Below are 23,255 nucleotides of genomic sequence, written 5' to 3' on the forward strand. Positions count from 1 at the left end.
ATTCTCATTATCACAATTTATTAACGACTACCAAACGGGCAGTAAAAACTCTACATTTCAATTCATGTCCATCTCTAAACTAAGGAGCTCTTTTTGAACTTTGAAGTGAAGATATACTTACAAGTTTAAGGGTGTGCATGTAATCTTTAAACAGATGTTTATTGATGGGAATCTCATCCAGCCTCTTCTTCAAATCCTACAAGACGAATTTGGAGAAAATGAGATTCAAGTGATGTTTATTCTCACACTGGCTGCTGACAGAGGATCTGATGTGCAGATTAAGTGAGGACCGTTTATTTGTAGTATCAAACATAAATCATCTATTTGTAGTTTTATCATGAAAACAATTCTAGGTAATTAGTTTCTTATATACTTCCTCCGTTTTATTAATCGTAACATTTGAGTTTATACACTTGTTGAGACAAAATTTTAATCATTAATATCTTTAGTTATATAGATGTTTATTTTTTTTTATAAATATGTCCCTCCGTTCTTTTCTTCTCTTTGTACATTTGTCGGTGTACAACTTTAAGATCTAGATTAAAATAACCCTACTTATCTTACTACATTGTTAGAAGGTTTGTAGGAATCTACCTTCTAAAATGTAGAATAACTAAACAAAATCATGATTATGAGAATTAAGGTTTTAAACTAATTGTTTCGGTTCGAAACGGTTAGCGTCCTCGCAAGAGTCCGCCAAGTCTTGAGAGCTCACGTCCTTGCTGGAAAGCTGCACAGGATGCAAACGTAAACTACCCTCGGGGTGGTTTTGAGGAAACCCCCTTCGACGCTCAAGTCAGATATTTGGACCAATAGGATGTAGAGAGAGAAATAAGAGAGAGAGAGATAAGCTATTTTCAGTGTGTAAGAGAATGTACCTGCAGAATAGTACCATTGGGGTATTTATAGAAGTACTATTCCTCTGACAAGACGTATGATCCTTTGACACGTGTAGGGCTATGACGCATTTGGCAGGTGGGAAGATTCCCTCTATTTTGTCTTGTTAGGCGTCCGCCAACACTGCCGGTCCCAGGTGATGAACTGGCTCGAACGATCCTTTTAATGGTTTTATCATATTCGCGTCTATAAGTATATTCGCGGTCACTAGTAAGAAGGCCGCTAATGAACTTGGGTTATACCCATACAACTAGCCCCCCAGCATCTTTTGTGGTCGCGACCACTGAAGATGTTGTCGGATGGACGCGGACATTTTTGTGACGGTATTTTTATATTTCTTTTTAGTTTTATCGTGATCTTTTGTCCTTTCTTAGTGGGGTAGGTTTGTGGAGTGCCACGTGTCGTCGTAGGGAGTTGAAGGATTTCGAAAAGTTAATGATTACCTTTTCCGAAAATCCCGCCCAAATGCTTTATTAGGTTTTAATGCAGGCTTGACACTTGGCACGTATCTGAGAGGAAGTTGAAGAGTTTACTCGATCTTAACCGCTCATCCTGGTATAAAAACAAAAGGCGGTTTTTGTTTCTGACTTTTTATCTCATTTTTCAAAGAGCTTCCTCCTTCCTTACTTTTACTCTCTGGCAAAAACCTCCATAGCCAAAGCTTACATTGTTCTAAAGCTTGCTTTTTAGTGCTCCATTGCCACCCAAAAGCTCGTCACTTTCTTGGTTTCCTTCTTCCGGTTCCGGTGACACTCAGGATTTCACTTTTTCTTGACTTGTATTTTCCGGGTTTTACCTTGCTCTGGTTTTCGTGATTTTTCGGTGGTTTTCCGGTCCAAGGTCTCAGCTTTTGGTGTTTTGGAGTTTTATCTGTCTTTTCGGCAAGTTTCGCTCCCTGTCTCTTCTCTTTTTTCGGCGATTTTACACTTCCAGGTAATTACATACTTTTTTCCCTCATTTCCGTTTCTTTTTCTTGTGTTTGCCATGTCGGACCAATCTGATAGCCAAAATGCCTTCAATGAGGTTTTTATGATTGAAAGTGACCCTTCTTCCCCCTCTATTGACCAAGCCTATGAGTCTGACCCTGCCCTGTGGGAAGAACTAGGTTGTTGGCGGACATACCCCCTACTGTTGATAGAGAAAAAGAGTTGAGGTCTAAGTTCCTTAACGACCCTGCTACTCCGGAGGAGCAAAATCTGACTTTGAAATATCTGAATGCTCGCCAGAGTGGTGATAAGCAGACGCTTAGGGAACTTAGGCACCAGATTTTAGCTAGGCGCACCCGTAGGCATCCGCCAACAGATGCCGTCCCTGGTCTTGATGTCCTTCCTCTTAGGGAACATGCTTGGTTAGATAGCTTGGCGGATGCGGGGTTAGAGTTTCGTCCGACTGTTACGACCGTTTGCAGGAGTGCATAACTCCTAACCCCCCTATTGTTGATTTAGGTGACGACAGTGCTTCACCTGCTATGGCCCAAGAGGATAATACTGAGGTTGTTTACCAGCGTCGCACTGGAGTGGCGGCTTCCAAAGCCCCGATGGTTGAAGAGAGCTCTCGGTCGGGCCGAGAGGGGGGTGATGAGGTGGGTCCTGGAACCAATGCTGTCTGGCTTCCTGAGGACGCCTGTAATGGTCCTCTTTCTGTAGTGATAGATGAGTCCTGGCGTCGAGAGGCTTTGGAGTTGCATTATCCTCGGGTGGCCCGGGATTTATACCACATGCCGGCCCCTTACCGATTGATCGTACCGTCAGAAGGATCTATTATAACGGACTGTCCTCCCGGTCATGTGGCCGTTTACACACATCACTTCGAGTTTGGTCTCTGTTTCCCTCTGGATTCCTTTTTGGTGGAGATTTTGAATGCCGTCAACGTTTGCTTGGCCCAACTGACTCCTCTGGCCGTCCGCAACATTATTGCGTATATATGGGTGATACGCTTTCTGGACTTTCCCCCTACCCTCAATTTGTTCCGCCATCTTCATTGGTTGAAGAAGAACGGGTCCTCCCGTCTGGCTGGATGGTGGTCCCTTATGACGGCTGATAAGAAGATGACGGTTCAGCCCAAGATGACCAGCCTGAAAGGCTGGCAGGATGCCTTCTTCTGGGTACGGGTGCCGGACGACTACCCCGTACGCCGCCATTTTACAGAACCTGCTCCACATATGGAGCACTTGACTCTGAAGCCGCTAACTGGGGAAGAGTTAGCGGCTTATGATTACTTTGATTCGGTCGATTACGATATCACTTATGAGGATGGGAGAGTTGTTAAGTCTAAAGAGCCTTCAACCTGGCTTCCCCATACGAAGTACATCTTAGGGGACAAGCCCTTGTCGGCTCTCTTATTGTCTCCTGCCCATGAGAATGGTAAGTAATGTTGTCGGATTGGTCCGTTTGATGGCGGCAACATATGTATAAGATTATTATGTTCTTTTTATACATGCACATATATATATTCAATCGTCCTGATGATGTCTTTTTCCTTTTTTTTTTTTTTTTTTTTTTTTTTTTTTCGCAGGTCTTGGCTGCCTTGATCTTGACATTCTTGGCGTCGACGACGACTATAAACCACTAACACATTTACCTGCTCCTCCTCCTTCCGACTATCTGACAATGCACAGTGCTACAAATGGTCGCCGGGGAGGGAACCGTCATGGCCCCCAAACCGCTCCGAGAAGGGGTCGTGGCGCGTCCACCAGCACTCGCGTCCCTGTGGTTGCAGCCACTTCTGCTGCCAACTCACCTACCGTCCCCTTGAGGTCTTCCACCACCAGGACCGTCACCAGGGGCGGCACTTTGAATATGAGGCGCTCTCGGGAACAAGCTGCTGAGGACTCTACCGCCAACAAGAGGCAGGCAGTAGAGGGCCCATCTGTCAATGAAGTCCTTGTTGAGGACTTGGATCCTTCTGCTGAGGAAGTACGAGATGAGGGCGCCACTGCTCCTGGTGCCGGCACAGCTGTGGGTGGTTCTCTGGTATCTCAAAACACTTCTTCTATTAAGGAGAAGTTGAGAGAGCTGATTGCCACTCCTAGCTTCCTCTCCAACCTTTCTCCTGGGATCTTTTATAGGTTCCGGGAATGGATTGAGAAAAAGGAGGTGCCGTTAAGCGACACGGTGGCGGCCGCTTTCGCTCCTCAGGCTGTGACCCCTGGCAAGATCTATCAGCCAAATTGGGACGTCAGGGAGGATGAATCCTTGTACTCTGACATCCCTGAGAACGGTGGCATTCTTGCCTACCGTATTCTCAAGGGTATGCAGCTGCCCTTGGATCGCCCTTCAGGCTCTCTGAAGACTCCTGCTGCTAGGCTGGCTCATGACCAGTTAGTGGTATGGTTTTAACTCTTCTCTTTCTTTTCTTTCTCTTTTTTTTTTTTTTTTTTTTTTTTTTTTGCTAACGTCCCTTACTTTCTTTCATAGGCCAACAATGCTGCTATCGAGCTGATAGAGCAGTACTTGGAGTACCAGAGGCTGGCGGACTCCTACAAAACCTCGCTGGAGACTTGCCAGGAGTTACTTCAGGAGGCCGAGAAGAAGGTGGCGCCTCTAGAGGATGAAGTGGCGACCTTGAGGGACAGGGCGTCACTCCTGGAAGAGACTGAAGAGAATGTTAAAGCTCTGACTAAGGCGGTGGAGGTCGCTAATAATGAGAAAGAGATAGCTGTTCTGGACGCCTCCGCCGCTGAGGCTCGGGGGGCCGCCAACGCTGTTGCTGAGTTCAAAGCGTCCGATGAGTATGTGGCGGAGCTGCATAAGAGATATGACGGTGGCTGGGCCGCTGCTATGAGATGTGTCTGCAAAACCGTTCCAGGCTTTGACTGGAACGTTATTGAAGATGCTCATGCGGCGGGCCAACATCTGTCACCTTTTGAGGGGGATCCTAACTTTGCGGATGAGGACGCCATAGCAGATGTGGATCCTCGGGAGCCCACGACGCCAGGACCTCATGCCCCTTGAAGCTTTTGGCGGCCATCTACCAGCTCTTCCTGTTCTTCAAACAGTCTTTAGTTTTCGTTTTTTGCATCCGAGTTTGTAATATCTTTTTTGAACTATTGGTGTTGTAACTCGCCCTTTGGTGGCGTCTTGAACTATTACTTTGTTTTATTTTTCTAAGTACTTTTTGCTATGACTAAAAGCCTTTTTTCATATTGGCCGCCATAATTTTTTTTGTAGTTGGCCGCCAAGCCAGTAGCTTTTAATCTATGAAAAGTACTTCTAAAGTCTGATTGTTTGCTTTTGCTTATCGTCCGTATGCTGATGTGACCGTCAATATATTTTTAGCCTGTTATATGGCTTTAGGTTGTGTGCCAGGTCTGTCATATGACCGTTAATGTACTTAGCCTGTCATATGGCTTTAGTTTGTGTGCTAGGTCTGTCATATGACCGTTAATGCACTTAGCCTGTTATATGGCTTTAGTTTATGTGCTAGGTCTGTCATATGACCGTTAATGCACTTAGCCTGTTATATGGCTTTTGTTTATGTGCTAGGTCTGTCATATGACCATTAATGCACTTAGCCTGTTATATGGCTTTAGTTTATGTGCTAGGTCTGTCATATGACCGTTAATGCACTTAGCCTGTTATATGGCTTTAGTTTATGTGCTAGGTCTGTCATATGACCGTTAATGCACTTAGCCTGTTATATGGCTTTAGTTTGTGTGCTAGGTCTGTCATATGACCGTTAATGCACTTACTTTTTTCGACAAAGATACGATACAATAACAAACAATAGAATTCATCAGGACGCTAGTGCAGGTTTTATTATCTGTGTAATTCAATCAAGGGCTCTTGGCCAATTACAATTATTGCCTACACATAATATTTTTTCAGAACATCCGCATTCCAGCAATTCTTGAGTTCTTTACCGTCCATGTCTTTGAGGATAAAGGAACCGGGGCCTATCTTCTTAGCGATTATGTACGGTCCTTCCCAGTTTGCAGTTAGCTTCCCCTCAGCATGCGCTTTACCAGTGGCGGCTGTTCTCCTGAGGACGAGATCATTGACCTCCAGCTGTCTTTCCCAGACTCTCTTGTTGTAGGCCTTGCTAATTCTGTTCTTATAAGCAGCTGCTCTTAATTCCGCCATGAGCCTTACCTCGGGTAAGAAATCTAGACTTTCCTTGAGAGCCTGCTCATTCGCGTCTAGATCCTGATGTTTCACCCGGTATGAGGGCAGACCCACTTCGACCGGCAACACTGCTTCTGCCCCGAAAGCCAGTTTGAAAGGATTTTCGCCCGTCGCTTCTTTTTCTGTTGTTCTGTTCGACCATAGGACGGCAGGAACCATATCTGCCCATTTTCCCTTAAATTCATCCAGCTTCTTCTTTAGGGCGTTTAGGATTTGTTTATTCGCGGCCTCCGCCTGGCCATTGCTTTGTGGGTGGCACACAGCTGAGTATGCGAATTTTACCCTGTACTCTGTCAGAAAAGCTTGAATTGGACGACAGTCGAACTGGACGCCATGGTCAAAAACAATAGCCATGGGAATCCCAAACCTTGTCATTATATTCTGCCAAATGAATCTCTTGACTTGGTGGGCTTTAATTTGGACTGTCGGTTCTGCTTCTATCCACTTTGTGAAATAATCTATGCCCACTATCAAGAACTTCCTTCCCCCGGCCGCTTTTGTAAACGGCCCCAGGATATCCATTCCCCACTGCGCAAATGGGATGGGGCAAAATATGGGCTGCAGATCATTGGCTGGTCTGTTGATGACGGGAGCAAATCTTTGACACTTATCACATTTTTTGACATAGCTTTGAGCATCCGCGAGCATGGTTGGCCAGTAGAAACCTGCCCTTAGCGCCTTTAACGCTAAAGCTTTTCCTCCGATGTGATTACCGCAAATGCCCTCATGTATTTCCTCCAGTATCCTCTTCGCTTCCCACGCCGTTGCGCATTTCAGTAGAGGCAGGCTAAATGACTTTCTGTACAGCTCATCCCTGTATATGATGTACCAGTTTGCCTGTCGTCTTAATTTCTTCGCGGCGAAAGGATTGCTTGGGAGTACCCCTGTCAGTTTATATGCCACCAGCTCACTGAACCATTCCCCCTGCTGGTTTACCATGTTGACGGTCACAATCTCTTCTAAAATGCTTTTGTCTTTTTGCATGTCGATGGTGACTGTCCTTTCAACGTTGAATGAATTGGAGTTGGCTAGCTTAGAAAGAGCATCTGCTTTTGCATTCTCGGCTCGTGGTATGGCCTGCACTTCGAAATGCCGGAGCTGAGCTATTAATTCCTTTGCCTTCTGCACATACTTCGCCATGTTTACCCCTCTAACTTCAAAATCCCCTTTTAGCTGGCCGCTAACCAATTGGGAATCAGTCTTTAGTAGTACTTGCTGGGCGCCAGCCGCCAAGCACATTCTCAGACCAGCTATGGCTGCTTCATATTCTGCTTCATTGTTTGATGCTGGGAAACCGAATCTGATAGCGTATTGAAAAGTGTTACCTTCCGGACTTGTCATTACTATACCGGCTCCTGAGCCGCTATCAGCAGCGGATCCATCCACCTCCAACAGCCAACTTTCTTTCTGCTCTATTTCTTCTTCTTCATACGAGGCCTCCACCATGAAATCCGCCAAGGCCTGAGCTTTGATGGCGGTTCTGGGCTTGTACTGAATATCATACTCGGATAGCTCTACGGCCCATTTCAGCAGACGACCCGAGCTATCCATTTTCTGAAAAGCTTTTTCCAGTGGTTGATTTGTGAGCACCTGGATGGGATGGCAATCGAAGTATGGCCTGAGTTTCCTGGCTGCTATGATGACCGCCAAGGCCATCTTTTCTACCAACTGGTAACGGCTTTCTGGGCCGTTAAGGATATGGCTTATAAAGTATATGGGGCACTGTCGTTTCTCCTTTTCCACCAATAGTACGGCCGCGACCGTCTTTGGTGACGCTGAAACATACAACTGCAGTACGTCCCCTGTTTCTGGTCTTGTGATTGTAGGTAATTTTTTCAAGTGCTCTTTCACAGCCGCGAAAGCTTTGCTCTGGTCTTCTCCCCATTCGAACTTTCTGTTTCCCCTTAACAAAGCGAAGAAAGGCAAGGCCTTGTCGGCTAACTTGGAAATAAATCGAGTAAGTGATGCCATCCTCCCTGTTAACCTCTGGATGTCTTTCACCCCCTTAGGTTCTGGCAAGGTCATGATTGCCTGAATCTTTTCCGGATTGGCATCTATTCCTCTTTTGCTGACAAGGAATCCAAGAAACTTCCCAGCCTTTACCCCGAACACACATTTTTTAGGATTAAGCTTCATCTGGTACCTTCTCAGCGTTCTAAATGTTTCAGCCAAATCCTCCAGGTGCTCGCGGTCAGATTTGCTTTTGACAATGGAGTCGTCAACATAAGCTTCTATGTTTCTGCCTCTCTGATCCGCAAATACCTTATCGACCAACTTCTGGTAAGTGGCTCCGGCATTACGAAGCCCAAAAGGCATCGCCTTGTAGTTGTAAACTCCACAATCTGTTATAAATGCCGTCTTCTTTCTATCTGCTTCAAGTAAACTGATTTGATGATATCCTGAGAATGCATCCATAAAGCTGAGCAGAGCATGGCCACTAGTAGAATCTACTAGCTGGTCTATCCTAGGCAAAGGATAGCTGTCTTTTGGGCAGGCCCTATTGAGATCCGTGAAGTCCACACACATTCTCCACTGGCCGTTCGCTTTCTTTACCATAACGACGTTAGCCAACCATTCTGGGTAGTCACATGGCTCGATAAATCCTGCCGCTAACAATTTATCTACTTCCTCTTTTATGGCTTTATTCTTGTCTGCCGAAAAATTTCTTTTCTTCTGCTTGATTGGGCGGATGGCACCATCCACATTTAAGCGGTGGACAATTACAGAGGGATCTATCCCTGGCATTTCATCAGCGGAGAACGCGAAGACGTCTGCATTCTCCCTTAAAAGTGCTACCAAATTGACCCTCACCTCCGGATCTATATCCGTCCCTACAGCCACCGTCCTCGTCGGATCTTCTGCTAGCATTTCTTGTTGAGTTTCCCCATCAGGCTTCGGCCTTGGCGTATCCTCTGGCCTGGCCTCTAACTCCTCCATTGATATTTCCATCATCTCCTCATCTTTTTCTGACCCTTTCTCTCCTTGTTCATTCATCGCGGCCCTTCTTTGAGCCCTTCTTTGCTTTCTCCCGGGTGGATTTGCTTCTTCCACTAGCATCCTTCTAGCCGGCTGTTTCAAGGTTGTCAAGTAGCATGATTTTGCTGCTTCCTGATTTCCCCTTAGCTTAGCTGTCATCCCTTCATTAGTGACATACAGCATTGTCAGATGATAAGTGGAAACGACACCTTGGACGTCATGTATCAGAGGGCGTCCTACTATGGCGTTGTAGGCCCCAGGGACGTCTACCACCAGAAATTCAGTCATGATATCTCGGACTTCACTGCCGTCTCCTATCCGGACCGGGAGGCTCACCAAACCCTCTGGAGTTACAGACGCCCCGGTGAATCCAATCACAGGATATCGGACTGGCTTCAAGTATTCTCGTCCTATCATCAATTTTTCGAACGTTGAGAGATACAGGATGTTAGCTGAACTTCCACCGTCTACCAGGATCCTGTGGACCAAACAATTCGAAATTCTTAAAGTGACCACCAATGGGTCATCATGAGGGAAGACCACATGCTCTGCGTCTTTCAGCGTGAAAGTCATTGCCGGCATGGCTGGCGGATGCCTCCACTTCATGCTCTCATTGAAATTGACTTGGTGCCTGAATTCCTTCAGGCTGGCTTTGGCTCCATTCACACTACCTCCATGAATAGGTCCGCCACTGATGACGTGAATTTCACTTATCCTTGATTGAACGTTTTTGCTGACTGGTTTCACCAGATCTCCCTCTTTCGTTTGTGCTTTATATTGGCTAAAATAGCCCCTTCTCAACAAATCTTCTAGATTGTCTTTCAAGTGACGACAATCTTCCGTGACATGGCCGTGATCCCCATGGAAATCACACCATTTGCTTTTATCACGATTTTTGTGGAACATAGGTTTAGGACGTTGCCATTTGTCGCTATCCTTGTTCTTCAAAAAGATCTGACTTCTTGAGGTAGTCAGCTGGGTGTACGCGTCAAATCTATCTCCACGCCCACCTCCTTCCCGAACATTCCTCTCACGATCCCTACGATCGCGGTCATACCTTTCGCCATCCCTTTCTCGTTCATCTCCTCTTTTTACCATATGCGACTCTTGTCGTCTATCATCTCGGGCGCGATCAGATTCACGGCCCTTATCTTTCTTTTGCTTATCCTCTTTCTTCTCAGATTCACGGTTACCCACAGCTTTGTCAAACTCTTCCCCTCTGATATAATCATTTGCTTTACCCAGGACGGGACCCAGAGTGGTGTAAGATTTACGACCCAGATAATTTCGAAATGGTGACCCTTCCTTGAGGCCAGTCATCAAGGCTAGCACCGCTACATCTTGCTGTAAGCGTGGAATTGAAACGGCTTCAACATTAAAGCGACCGATATAGTCCCTTAAACTTTCATTTGCCCCCTGCTTGACAGACAATAACTCTCCCGTAGTACGCTCGCGGCGCCTATTACTGACGAAATGAGTACTGAATGTGGACGACAACTGGGAGAAACTAGAGATGCTACCTGGCTTTAAACTTTTGAACCAAGTCTGGGCTATGCCTGTCAATGTGGACGGGAAGACCTTGCACCATATGGCGTCTACATCAGTGTAAAGGAACATGTGACCTTCGTAAGCAGCCACGTGGTCATCTGGATCCGAAGTGCCATCATACTTGGAGGTTGGCATCTTGATTCTCGTCATTGGATGGTTCAAAATATCCATAGTGAAGGGGGAGAGCTTAGGCTTAATGAGTAGGTGACCCCCCATCGAATAGTTACTAGCGCCTGAGGCACTGTACTCACGACGGGAGCCACCCTGGGCCTCTTCCTCTGAATAATACAATTCTTCTGTCTCCAGAATGTCTTCTTCATAGTCTGACTGATCAATCCTTTTTTCCATCTCTCGCCCGCTAGGGTTCAAAGATCGCATTTTCCGGAGGGGGGTGCCGTCTGCGTTCCTACCGGCCGTGACCAGTGGTCGCTTACGTGCACCGCCAGCAGGTTGATTGGGTGTGCTTTGTTGGGGGTTGGCAGTCAACATTTGAATGAAAGAAACCACAGTTTGCAGCTGTTCAGGTGAGAATTGACTGAGCTGAGCTAAATTGAGAGGTACATTACTATTTGGTGTCTGTCCCTCGGGAGATTGGTAGTTGAATTGTGGGTTTCCTATCGCCCCAGTGATGACTGGCTGCGACGAGGTCTGGCCGACATCCTTATCCTTGGATCCTTGATTTGTGTTGTTTACGTCACCCATGAGTGCTTCTTCGCTAAGGTTGGGAGGCCCCTTCCTTCTAGCGCCAAATTGTTTCGGTTCGAAACGGTTAGCGTCCTCGCAAGAGTCCGCCAAGTCTTGAGAGCTCACGTCCTTGCTGGAAAGCTGCACAGGATGCAAACGTAAACTACCCTCGGGGTGGTTTTGAGGAAACCCCCTCCGACGCTCAAGTCAGATATTTGGACCAATAGGATGTAGAGAGAGAAATAAGAGAGAGAGATAAGCTATTTTCAGTGTGTAAGAGAATGTACCTGCAGAATAGTACCATTGGGGTATTTATAGAAGTACTATTCCTCTGACAAGACGTATGATCCTTTGACACGTGTAGGGCTATGACGCATTTGGCAGGTGGGAAGATTCCCTCTATTTTGTCTTGTTAGGCGTCCGCCAACACTGCCGGTCCCAGGTGATGAACTGGCTCGAACGATCCTTTTAATGGTTTTATCATATTCGCGTCTATAAGTATATTCGCGGTCACTAGTAAGAAGGCCGCTAATGAACTTGGGTTATACCCATACACTAATAAAATATGAAAATTTAACTAAAAAGATCTAGGACAATAATCCACCATGTTCATAATCAAAATATATCAAAAAATTATTAATAGTTCAATTAATCAAATATCTAGAGCATGTGTTAAACCTACGGTCGGTCCAATCACTCTCAAATCAACAATGGAATAAATAATAAAACCCTAAAAATAAAAACTACTCGATCATGAAATAAATAATAAAACCTAAATCTACAATGGAAAGCATAATCAAATAACTAAATAAAAAAAAGAGAATGAAAATAATAAACTCATTAATTAATGATGAATAAAAAACTAGGATTTACAAGAAAGCTAGAGAGAAAAAAAATAAGAAAACTAAAACAGAACTATACTATCATTATAACAACCTCTTGCGTGTGAAATTTCCTTGCACTCTCTCTAGTAGTCATCTTAATTCTTATTTCTTAATAATATCATTATAACAACATCTTGCGTGTGAAATTAAAAGCTACTATACTACTACTACAAAAATACTACATTTCAAGAAAGCGAGAAAATGAGGGTTGTTCTTCAGTCTGAAAACATGAAACTCTATCCAAGCCTCTTTCTCGGCCTCGGCTTGATGTCTTACTATCCAAGATCGGACTTTCATCTCGACCGTCCGTCTTGCGGGGCATGTTACGGATAGAAGTTAGACTTGGTCTAACTCTATCTTATCCTCTTAGTTTGTTATATAAGATATGAGATATTCTCTCTTAATTAGTTGTACATATCTTTTCCTATGTAATCTTCTTGTTGTAACTTACTCCTACTTTACAGTACTTAGTTTCTCATAGCTTGTATTATATATACGTGACTACTTTAATGCAATACAATCATCCCTTTCAATCCTTCAGAAACACTTGAAAATTTCCACAATGAAAGCACTTAATTTGGAGGAATTATTACAAAAGGTAATTAGGGAATCCACCATAGCTGACATTATTCTCTTCTGGAAGAGGTATGAAAACTACTTCAACGTCCACACTTACTTGCAAGAAGCCATGGGTAACGCTGATCAAGAAATCCAGAAAATTGTTTGTTGTTCGTTATTTTAAGTTCTTTCAAACAATTTTCTGGATTTCTTGATCAGCGTTATCCAACGTCAACGCCAACGCCAACACCAACGCCAACGCCAACGCCAACGCCAGAGTAACCAACGCCGCCAACGCCAACGCCAACGGACTTGAGGCAAGAGTCAGGACTCCTGCCAATTGTTGGCCAGGAGGTGTTGCTTTCATTGGACGACGTAATGATGACGGTAAATTCACTGCCTTACATTGGTATCATCATGCGTGTGAGAATGTCAGAATGGCATTGAATTGTGTTCTAATATTTGAGGTAGTACAGTCTAATGCATAACTTGCAAATTTTATCTTTTTCTCATTTTGGTAGTGGGAAGATTTAGTAGATGGTGTATAGATGAAAATGCTTCTCTAGTGAAGTATAGGATAATAATGCACGTATGTCATTCGTAGTTGTATCATTATTGTATGCATCATATCAGTTTTAGATTTTTGATCATTCTGTTTTACAAGATTCATATGAAGATGGTTTAATTTGGTTGATTTGTATCTAGTCCATAATAGTTGTGGTATAATTGATTCATATGAAGATGGTGATATGGATTCTTCTTTCTATATATATATGGATAACACTTTTAAATCATTTATCCTGTTGGATAATTTATTGTTGCTTTCAAATTATTAGATGACATCTTTTAATAGGTTAAATTTTGAGTTGATAAGTCAATTTTATATATAGTTTTTAGATGCATTTAGTTGCATTTTAGAGCATTTAGTTTCATTATTGCATTATATTCTTAAGTTATGTTTTTCTATTTCTATTCGGTATGTTTTCTTGTTTTTGATGAATTTCAGGCATTGAAGACGTATTTGGATTATGATTAGCTAAGCTTGAGGATTAGGAGCACTTGGAAGGATCCTACAATGCATAAGGATCGTCATAGATATTTTATAGTACGAATTTGAGCTAAAACGAAGCGGAAAATCATTGGAAGAAATGTGAAAAAGGAGTCATGTCTACTCTTCTGATCATAACTTTTTATGTGCTTCTTAAAATCGAGTAATTCCAGCATATTTGGAAACTAGACTTGAATATCTTTCTAACGATAGGTGGCACGCCCCGAGGAGACTTCTAGTCAAGGAGTTATGCCTTTCGGAAGATTGCACTGTTTCTGCTGGAATCTGCCACGTGTACGCGCGGATCACTAATCCGCCTATTAATGATTTATTAAAGACTTTTCTTATCTTGTAAATTACTTTCCAATTCATATTAGGTTATTGAATATTTATTTAGATAGGTTTTCATTCTCTCCCTCTCTCCTCCCCCCTCTCACGTTATTTTATTTTTTTAGGTTTTAGGTTTTAGTTTTCTCTCTTCTTCTTTCTCTCTAATTTTTAATGTAAACCCTAGTTTTTATTCTTTTTTCATTAATTCATGAGTTTCATTAGTTTCTTTCATTGATTTCTTTAATTATGTTTTCTTTTATAGTTTTAGATTTCATTATTTATTTCATGATAGAGTAGTTTCTTTTATCTATGGTTAAGTTGAATAACCCTAGTATGATTTAATTCATGATTGTTTCTTTAAATTCTCATATTAATTGTTAATTGTTCTTGCTTAATTGATTGTGCATATTCCAATACTATATTAGGGATAACTAGTTTTGTTATGATTCCATTGTCTTGATCACAACGGGAGTTGGATTTTGACGGATTTGAGTATTTCAATTAAGGACATGAAGTTCTCCACAGGAGTAGGTAGAATGGATTGTTAGGAAGTTAAAGTGTCGTGTTTAATGTCTTTAATTTGCATGATTCCACGGGAGTAGGCTTGAATGCATATTAGAGAAGCCATAGATACTCGGGAGAGGTTTATGGTACTTTATAGGGTGTACTTTTCCTTGTGAACATTTAATTGATTAGTTTGGGGTAGAAATTATTTTGTATTACTTCGTGCTAGTGGGGATACTTAACTGTAGAGTCTTTTATTTATATTGATTAGTATAGTTTAATTCCACCATTATTCTTGATATTAATCTCCTTTAGTCTTACCATTATTTAAGGGCTAATCATAGAACAACTTTCTCTCTGTGGTATCGACTCTGACTTACCCTACTACATAGTTAGGAGGATTAGTTAGGTTATTTATTTTTGTTAGGTGCGCGACACGCCTATCATGAGTCAATATGATGTAGGAACTCATACTCAATATTTGATGAGTTATTTAAAAATTCCTAAGTCACATTGATTTAACACAGAAAACTTCTCGTGCATTATGGGGGATCAATGTTAGGGCTGGTGTGGGCCTGACCCCCTTTATGAGATAAAAGAACTCTCTTGCAATATCATGTATGACATGCAAAGTTGGCACAGTGGCAATTGCATTTAATGCAAAGCAACATTATTTCATATTTAGGGCGAGGTTCGAACCCAGTTGACAACAAAGTTTAATGCAGCAACGAAAAGAAGTTGCAATAGAGAAGCATAGACTATTGAAACAAAGTCGGTTGAATCAGTCACAAAAGAAGTTATCAGAAGAATGCTAATTGACAATGTCATACCTAGCATTATGCAAAATTGGCCTGCCTATTTACCAAGAAACATTCAATTGCAGCAAGATAATGCAAGACCACACATATCAGATGATGATATGAAATTCAAAGAAGCTGCAACACAGAATGGGTTCAAAATACAACTGGTAAATCAACCACCATAATCCCCTGATCTCAACTTGTTGGATTAATGTTTATTTAGGGCTCTTCAATCAATTCAAAATCAATCATTTCCACAAAATGTAGATGAGCTTATAACTAGAGTTCAAGATCTTATGCCTTCTATGACACACAAAAGATTAAGTTTGCATGGTACAGTTACAATCTGTGATGACTGAGATTTTGAAAGACAAAGGGGGTAACAATTACAAGAATCTTCATCATGGAAAAGTATATTTACAGAGAATTGGGAAAGTGCCAGAGAATGTTGAGGTTAAACAATCCCTACTTGATGAGGCAGTTAAGTACCTTAATGAAAGGGAGGTTCCTATATTTTCTAACGTGCAGTAGTTCAATGAAGGAGAGGAAGTAGATGCAGATTAGGTGAGGGTGGTATATGACATTTTTTGGCATTGGTAACTTACCAATGCAATTTTAGTTTCATATTGATGCAAGTACTGATGATTGCTACACCTAACCAGAGACTAAGTATTAGGAGAAGCATGATGACATTTTTTTTTGTTTAGACATGTAACACATGTTATGAACATAATGGTAGTTAAGTTTCCTTGTTATGTGTAATTAGTTTTATTTACAAATAAGATCAGGTTATGGGAACTCTCCACCCCAGTTGTATATGGCAGACAAAACATTAAATGAAATTTAACATCAATTGACTTCTTTAATGCATCAAGAATTAACATAATCATCAGCCCATAACCCATGCTTGATTCCTCAACAAGTTTGAAGCACAAAGTGCTTCAAACTTGGAGCCCATAACATGGGTTATGTGATATGTTGAGTCCCTTCATCACTTACATTAGGTGTGACTATTATCTTTCACAAAATGATCATTAAGATGTAAACGGACTCATTTTAACCAAGCATCCAACTAACAAACAGAAGGACAATTTTTAGGGTAACACAAATTCCAACTTCTTCCAACATAAACCAACCATAAAACCAAATAAAGGGAACCAACCAACCAACCAACAAAAATTCAAACTTCTTCCAACATAAACCAAACATCCAACCAAATTTGGGAACTCTTATAAGCAACCAAGCAACCAAGCAGCCAACCAACCAACAGTAAGTCCAACTTCTTCCTACATAATCTAAACATAAACCAAGCAACAAACAGAAATAGAAAAATTATCAAAGTGACAAAGGACTCATAACAGAGTTGGCCATAAAAATCAGCACAACACACAACACAGGATCATCAGCAAGCATGCTCTCTTGGATCCAAATCATCCCCTTCATGAAAAGGACTCAAAGGGATGTCAGGACAGCCATCGTCGAAGTCCTCTATCATAGTCCTCATAAATTTTAAAACGACGCATGGTACCGTCTTCATCCTCCATGAACAAATCATGGTAAGTCCCGCCTTTTGTAAATTCAGTTTCCCACCCACACATCACCTCACTGTCACCCCCCTATTTTTCTTCCTCTTCACTGTCAACCTCCATATTAACCTCATGCATCTTCCCTTTCCCCTTTCTTTGAGATGTAGTTCGTTCAGTTAAACCCACCGCCATTAAAGCACAGACTATCGGCAGTCTGTTGATGGGGTTAGTCCTAATTTTTTCCTCTCCTCAGAGTTAGGTTCTATAATTTTTACCCCCTTCCCCTCAGATCTTCTTGCATAAACCCTGGATCTAGGTTTAGGGATATGAGACTTACCAGTGGGGGTGTTAAAAAACAACTGCTTCTACGCCAATTTATTTTCCTCCTCTTTCTCTACTGTTTTCTTCACCTTTTTTTATGCCTTCATTGATTTTTTGCTACGATAATTCTCAACTTCGCCGGAGTACAAAAGCTTCCATGCATAACGAGATCCGTCGAAAATTGAATTTGCAAGATCTCTGCAAATTATCATCTTGTCTTGCGATTTCGCAGCAAAAGCTGCATCAGTGACTGGTTGGGTGTTCACCATTGAAGAATTTTGGTGAGAAGATGAAGAGAAAGAAGATGATGCAGAGAGAAGAAGATGAGGAGAAAGAAGAGGAAGAGTGAGAATCGGTTGAGGAGAGGGAAGAAATTAGGGTTCTGGGTTTTAGGGGGTCTGATGATGAACATGTATGATCAGTTTCAATTTGATCATAAATGTTGGTTGGGTAGTTGAAAGGTGAGGAGTGAGATGGGAAATTTGGTGGGAATCATTAACTTAGGCATAAGGTTTTAATTTGATTTTAAGTCCAGATTAGGAGAACATAAGAAAGGTTAATTAGTTTTAGTAAGAGTATTTGAGTAATTTCACACAAATTGTTTACCATAAATAGAAAGAATGAAATTATTGCAATTAATTTAAAACAACCATTTTTAGAAACCGTTGCATTTAATTTGATACGGAGGAAGTATATAGGTCGCCTAAATAAATGGACATGACCATTCAATAAATTTAGCTTTTGTGTAGCCACTAAAGACATGGCATGACACACTCTGATCTTTTTTTATTTGACATGCACTCTTCAACTTCTTTTTTTCTTCTGTTATATTTCCAGCATGCATGTTGGTGAACCAAGGTTGCATCCAACCCCATCTTCACAAAGTGACTATACATATGCCATGCATTCAAGGACTGAGGAACATCATACAAGTGGGCAATAGAAACATAGTTAATAGAGTCTGTACAAGTATGGAGAATAATTATGTTAACCTGGTTAGGTTAACCCTGACATTGAATATAGTGTTTACAATACAGACCTAAGACTAGCAAAAGTCCATACTATCTTTTTACATACAATCTTACTCTAATAAAGAGTATATATTTACTGCAACAGTTCATCAATTTGGTGGCAAAACACTTAAACATTGTGGAATGATGCACAAGCTGGGGAGATAGCTCCATGGATCCAACTTTATCTCCCTATTTGATTAGGAAGGCATGTATAAGGGCTAAAAGTATCATATTGTATGTTATGACTCTAAGTCAATGTTATTTTGATGATAAACGATTTGTGCCATAACTTGTATGAGTGTAACAGTGATCTAAGAAAGCCATGAAGACTAGACGTTCGTGAAAGATTGAAGAACTTGAAAATATGGAAGCTTAGATTTTGTTATACTCTTAATTGTGTAATGTAAAGTATTGGAACCTTGTGCTAAACTTTATGCTAAAATTAGAAATGTGAAATTAGAGTGGTCATTTATTTTCTTAGAGTTAAGAAAATAGGTAAGCATATTAATTTCATATATCTATATAAAAAAGGAATCTTAGTTTCAAAATTAATATTTTAAAGAAAATGTTTTTAAAAAGGATTTTATAAATACATATTTTTGATTAAAAAGGATTTTATAAAAACATATTTTATTAAAAAGGATTTTATAAAAACATATTTTATTAAAAAGGATTTTATAAAAACATATTTTATTAAAAATGATTTTATAAAAACATATTTTATTAAAAAGGATTTTATAAAAACATATTTTATTAAAAATGATTTTATAAAAATAGATTTTAATAAAAAAGGATTTTATAAAAACATTTTTTTTAAAAAAGGATTTTCGAAAAACGAAGTTTTAAAATATTTAGTAAAAGCCAATTTTAAGGAAAAATATTTTAGTAAAGAATTTCGAAAGCAAAAGGATTTTTAAGAAAAAGAAAAAAGGAAAACAAGTTTGTGATAAACTATTTTGATAAAAAGATTTCGAAATAAATGAGGAGTATGAGATAAAAAGGAAATCAAATTGCTTATCAAGATTATGGATAAACATTGATTTAAAGAAAACATATCTTTTTTGAAATAAAGATAAAGATGAATATGATAAAGTTTATTTTCTTAAAAGAAAAGGTTTTATCCCTTAATCTTAGAAGTAAAAGATAATCATAACTTAGATAAGGATTTTCAATCACAATATACGCTATAAAAGGGATTGAAAATTAGTTTCATAACTCACGTTTTCAGAGAGAAAAAATTGGAGATATTAAGAATTGGAAACAGTTTCCTAAGGCACAGAGTATATCACTGTTCTAGTTATATTGAGTAACTATTAAAAGTTTGTAATTGTCCTCTAAGTTGCTTAACTAAGAAGCACACGTTTGAGGATCTTTTCTTTCTGTAATTTTATAATTATAGAGAGTTGCAACACTTAGAGTTAAGTGTTGGGGAGTACTACTAAGGTTAGTAGTGGGGGAATCTTATTTTATCAAGGGTTTGATATTTTAGGATTCTAAATAATCAAAGAATTTGATTTGCGTGGACGTAGATCTCAGCTCCAGGTGAGATTGAACCACGTTATATCTTGTGTTCAAGTGTTGATTTCATATTATTTTAAGTTTAGCTTTCGCAAAAACTCAAATCAGAAATTTACGAGTGAATTGTACAGTGCCTGGCACAGTGTCATAAACTCATAACCGAGTTTTTGCGAAAAACGATTAAATTTAGTCACTCAATTCAACCCTTGTTTCTTAAATGTCACCTTGTGTTCCAACATTGTACATGGTTTTTCGAAGCGATTGAGCATGAATGTTGCAATCACATTAAGTAGAGCTCTGCCACTGTTAAACATCGAGTAATAACCTGTGGTTTTTGGAAATAGGATGTCATTTCCAACTTTTTTCTGTAGGATCTCAATTTGATAAATAGCTAAAATTTTGATGATATAATGTAATCTGCTTGTACAGTTAAAACGTCAAACTCAAGTGACACCTGAAATTTTGAAAATTTATGAAATGCTACAAGCCTACAACTGTTGCATTTTAGAAGAAAAAGAAATCCTCAAATAGAATGCTAAATTTCTCACCACGAGATGATCTTCTGCATTCTTGGAACAATTATTGTCAATGTCATGATGTAGAATTTTGCGATACATAATCATTTATCAAGTATTCCACTCAGGATAAATCGTCATAGAGCTATGAGAACAAGGTACTAAGTTCAGGTTGTTAGCAACCACGAGGTATGATGTGCAATCATGTCTTTCTCATGTAGTAAGTATATATTTGAGGTTCCATTAAGATTCGAGATATGAAGACCATTAAAAAGGCCGTCCCAAATGCTGTAAAACTTTGAACTTCTTTCCCAATTTATGCTATTTAATTTTTTATCCATATGAGCCATGAAAGTCGTACTCCATCTTAACTACTAGGCCAAGAGTCCAAGACATCCTTGATTCCTAATTTATGCTATTAGTAGTCTATTGAGCTCCATTGATAGGGGCTCATTATAATAATCTTTCCTAAAATATGGGCTCGTAATCATTCTAATAACATGCAATTATGCATGTTCTTATTAAATTTTAATAAACCAAATCCTTCCAGTATGTCAACATCAAAGCTCAGAGACTTGAAAGAATATGACAAACTCACTCTTTTATCCCTCTCTTTCCTGACCCTTAAGTATTACTACCAAACAAGACGTTGAGATGCATTCCCTCATTTTTACAGTTACTAGTAGGATATTCTTTTGAATGGTGGAATCAAATTTGCTTTTTGACTAACACATACAAATGAAGAACTATTTTAATTATATCCTCAGTGAGAATGGAGATGTGTAAATTCCGGTGGTGCATTGAGAAGGCCTATATGAAATTTCTTTCTTTATGCACATTTTTTTCATAAATTTACAACTTATTTCCATTTTAAGTAGTGTATCTATACTAATATATTAAAAGGCGTTCCTAAGAACGTATATGTGTCACGTGTCACCATCCCTCATTCAATAACATTTACCCACGTCTTTCTCATATAGTAAAAAAAAAGGAAGATTATTGACGTGAAGATTTGAACCCACAACCTCAGGTATGAAAGAAAAAAAAATCCAACCATACTCCCCCATACCAATTATTGCTTTTTCAATCAAAATTAATGATGATATATGAATGGAAAACTTTTGAAATCCACATAATGAATGAGATGAATTTTAAATGAGTATGAGATGACTCATTTAACTACTATATTGTAGCACAAAGAAAACCCGGGGCATCGCCCGGGACCAAATACTAGTTTATATCATATATACAGCCCTAAGGGCTGCATATAACATAACCCTTCTTTTTATATAAAGTTTAAAAAAATGAGAATCAATGCAACTTGACATAGGAGTAAGTTAAAAACGGAATATGCAATCACCATTAATAACTTGACAAAATAGATTGACATAGAGACGTGTTTGGTTAGATGTCATAAATGGTGGTAATGGTAATGCATTATAGTGTAAATTTGTAAAGGAAATCCCACATCATTACCCATGGTGATGCTACTTGATCCCCAAACATTTATTTTCTTCCTAAAATCTCATTACTCTCCATTACCAATTGGGAAGGTGGTATTGGGTGGTAATGGAAATTTAGATAGGAAAACACATATTTTGTGATAAAGTTTCATTATCACGGTAATTAGAGGTGGGCATGGGCCGGGCCGGCACGCAGCCCAGCCCGACACAATTTGGGCCCGCCCGGCACGAGCCCGCTTGAGGCCCGGCCCGACCCGTTGCCCGCTACGTGGGCCGCGAGCCTGTCACGGTCAAGAAATTTTTTTTCCGGCCCGCACCGCCACGAGCCCGCGTGGGCCGGCCCGCGGGCCGAACGCTCCTTTTCTTTGTTTTTAACCCTAAAACTGTAAAAAATACAACATAAAACATGGGTCGGTCCGTGGGCCTGGGCCGGGCCATGGATTTTTTAAAAAAATTTCAAGCTCGGCCCAGCCCGCCATTTACTCAAGCCCGCGGGCCGAGCCTGTGAACAGGCCCGACCCGGCCCATGCCCACCTCTAATGGCCCATGCCCATACACTAAATTACATTACCATTACCACCATTTATGACCACTAACCAAAAGTTGTACACCGACAAATGTACAAAGAGAAGAAAAGAACGGAGGGACATATTTGTAAAAAAAAAAAAGTTCGAACTAAATATCTTTAAAAACTTTTATGGACTTGGGTCCACACTAAATTAGTGTGGACATAATGCTAGTACATGTTATTATGGAAAAATGGCTCATTATGTCAAAAACAATAAATACAAAAGAGGAGTAGGTATAGATTATAAAGAGTGACTATTTGAGGAAAAAAATAGGTTAATATGACAAACTAATGTAAGACACGATGATGTGTCAAAAAAAACTGTCACTACACACTATGTTAGATAATATTTCATCTGTTTCAAAATACTTGACACGCTTCTCCGAGCATGCTTGCTAGTTACCGATGCATCACTTTAACTATTAATATATCGAATTCCCTACATGTAACAATTACTACCTCGTCCCATGATATATATTTAGACGAATAATTGACACGCTTCTCTGAGCATGCTTCTCCCAGTGTTCAGTTCTTTCTGGGATGGAAGAGTATAAAAATGTTGATATTCAGTAAATATATATTTAGACGAATCTAACAAGATTTCATATGACTATATTTTTCCTTGTATAAAAACCATAAAACACAGTCAGAGAAGAGTATCTGAATAGTGCAAAAGTCAATCTATTTTGAAATGGAGAAAGTAATAATAAATTAGTGTAATTTAAATTTTTTAAAAGATTACTATATAAAAAAGGGTCACTATGTCATATGGATGGTTTTTGTCGACAATAATATTAGTAAACTGAACCAGGTCTATGCAAGACTAAAATCAATAAATAAACACAAGGACAATTTCACTAATTATTTATATGATTTCCGTTTTCAACAAAAAAAAACCCCAAGGATAAAAATCCATATTAAATTTCCTTGCACTCTCTCTTATATATATGGTCAGTTATAGTCATCTTAAGACTACACA

At 40.1% G+C, this 23,255-nt stretch overlaps 1 protein-coding gene across 1 annotated transcript; it reads left to right on the forward strand.

The window, feature by feature from the left end:
* The first annotated feature begins 3,392 nt into the window (after positions 1 to 3,392).
* LOC125495242 (uncharacterized) lies at positions 3,393 to 4,980 on the forward strand. The gene is made up of 2 exons (XM_057392407.1): positions 3,393 to 4,223; positions 4,314 to 4,980. The coding sequence occupies exons 1-2, from the start codon at positions 3,507 to 3,509 to the stop codon at positions 4,848 to 4,850; spliced, it is 1,254 nt and encodes a 417-aa protein (XP_057248390.1). The 5' UTR covers positions 3,393 to 3,506; the 3' UTR covers positions 4,851 to 4,980.
* The last annotated feature ends 18,275 nt before the right edge of the window (positions 4,981 to 23,255 follow it).

Source organism: Beta vulgaris, chromosome 2 (genome assembly GCF_026745355.1).
Source record: "Beta vulgaris subsp. vulgaris cultivar EL10 chromosome 2, EL10.2, whole genome shotgun sequence".
NCBI lineage: Eukaryota > Viridiplantae > Streptophyta > Magnoliopsida > Caryophyllales > Amaranthaceae > Beta > Beta vulgaris.

Excerpts from the sequence above, each read along its gene's own strand:
- LOC125495242 (XM_057392407.1), top strand. The coding sequence starts at position 3,507 with ATGCACAGTGCTACAAATGGTCGCCGGGGAGGGAACCGTCATGGCCCC. Across the intron at positions 4,224-4,313 it reads TGGCTCATGACCAGTTAGTG|GCCAACAATGCTGCTATCGA; the intron begins GTATGGTTTTAA and ends TTTCTTTCATAG.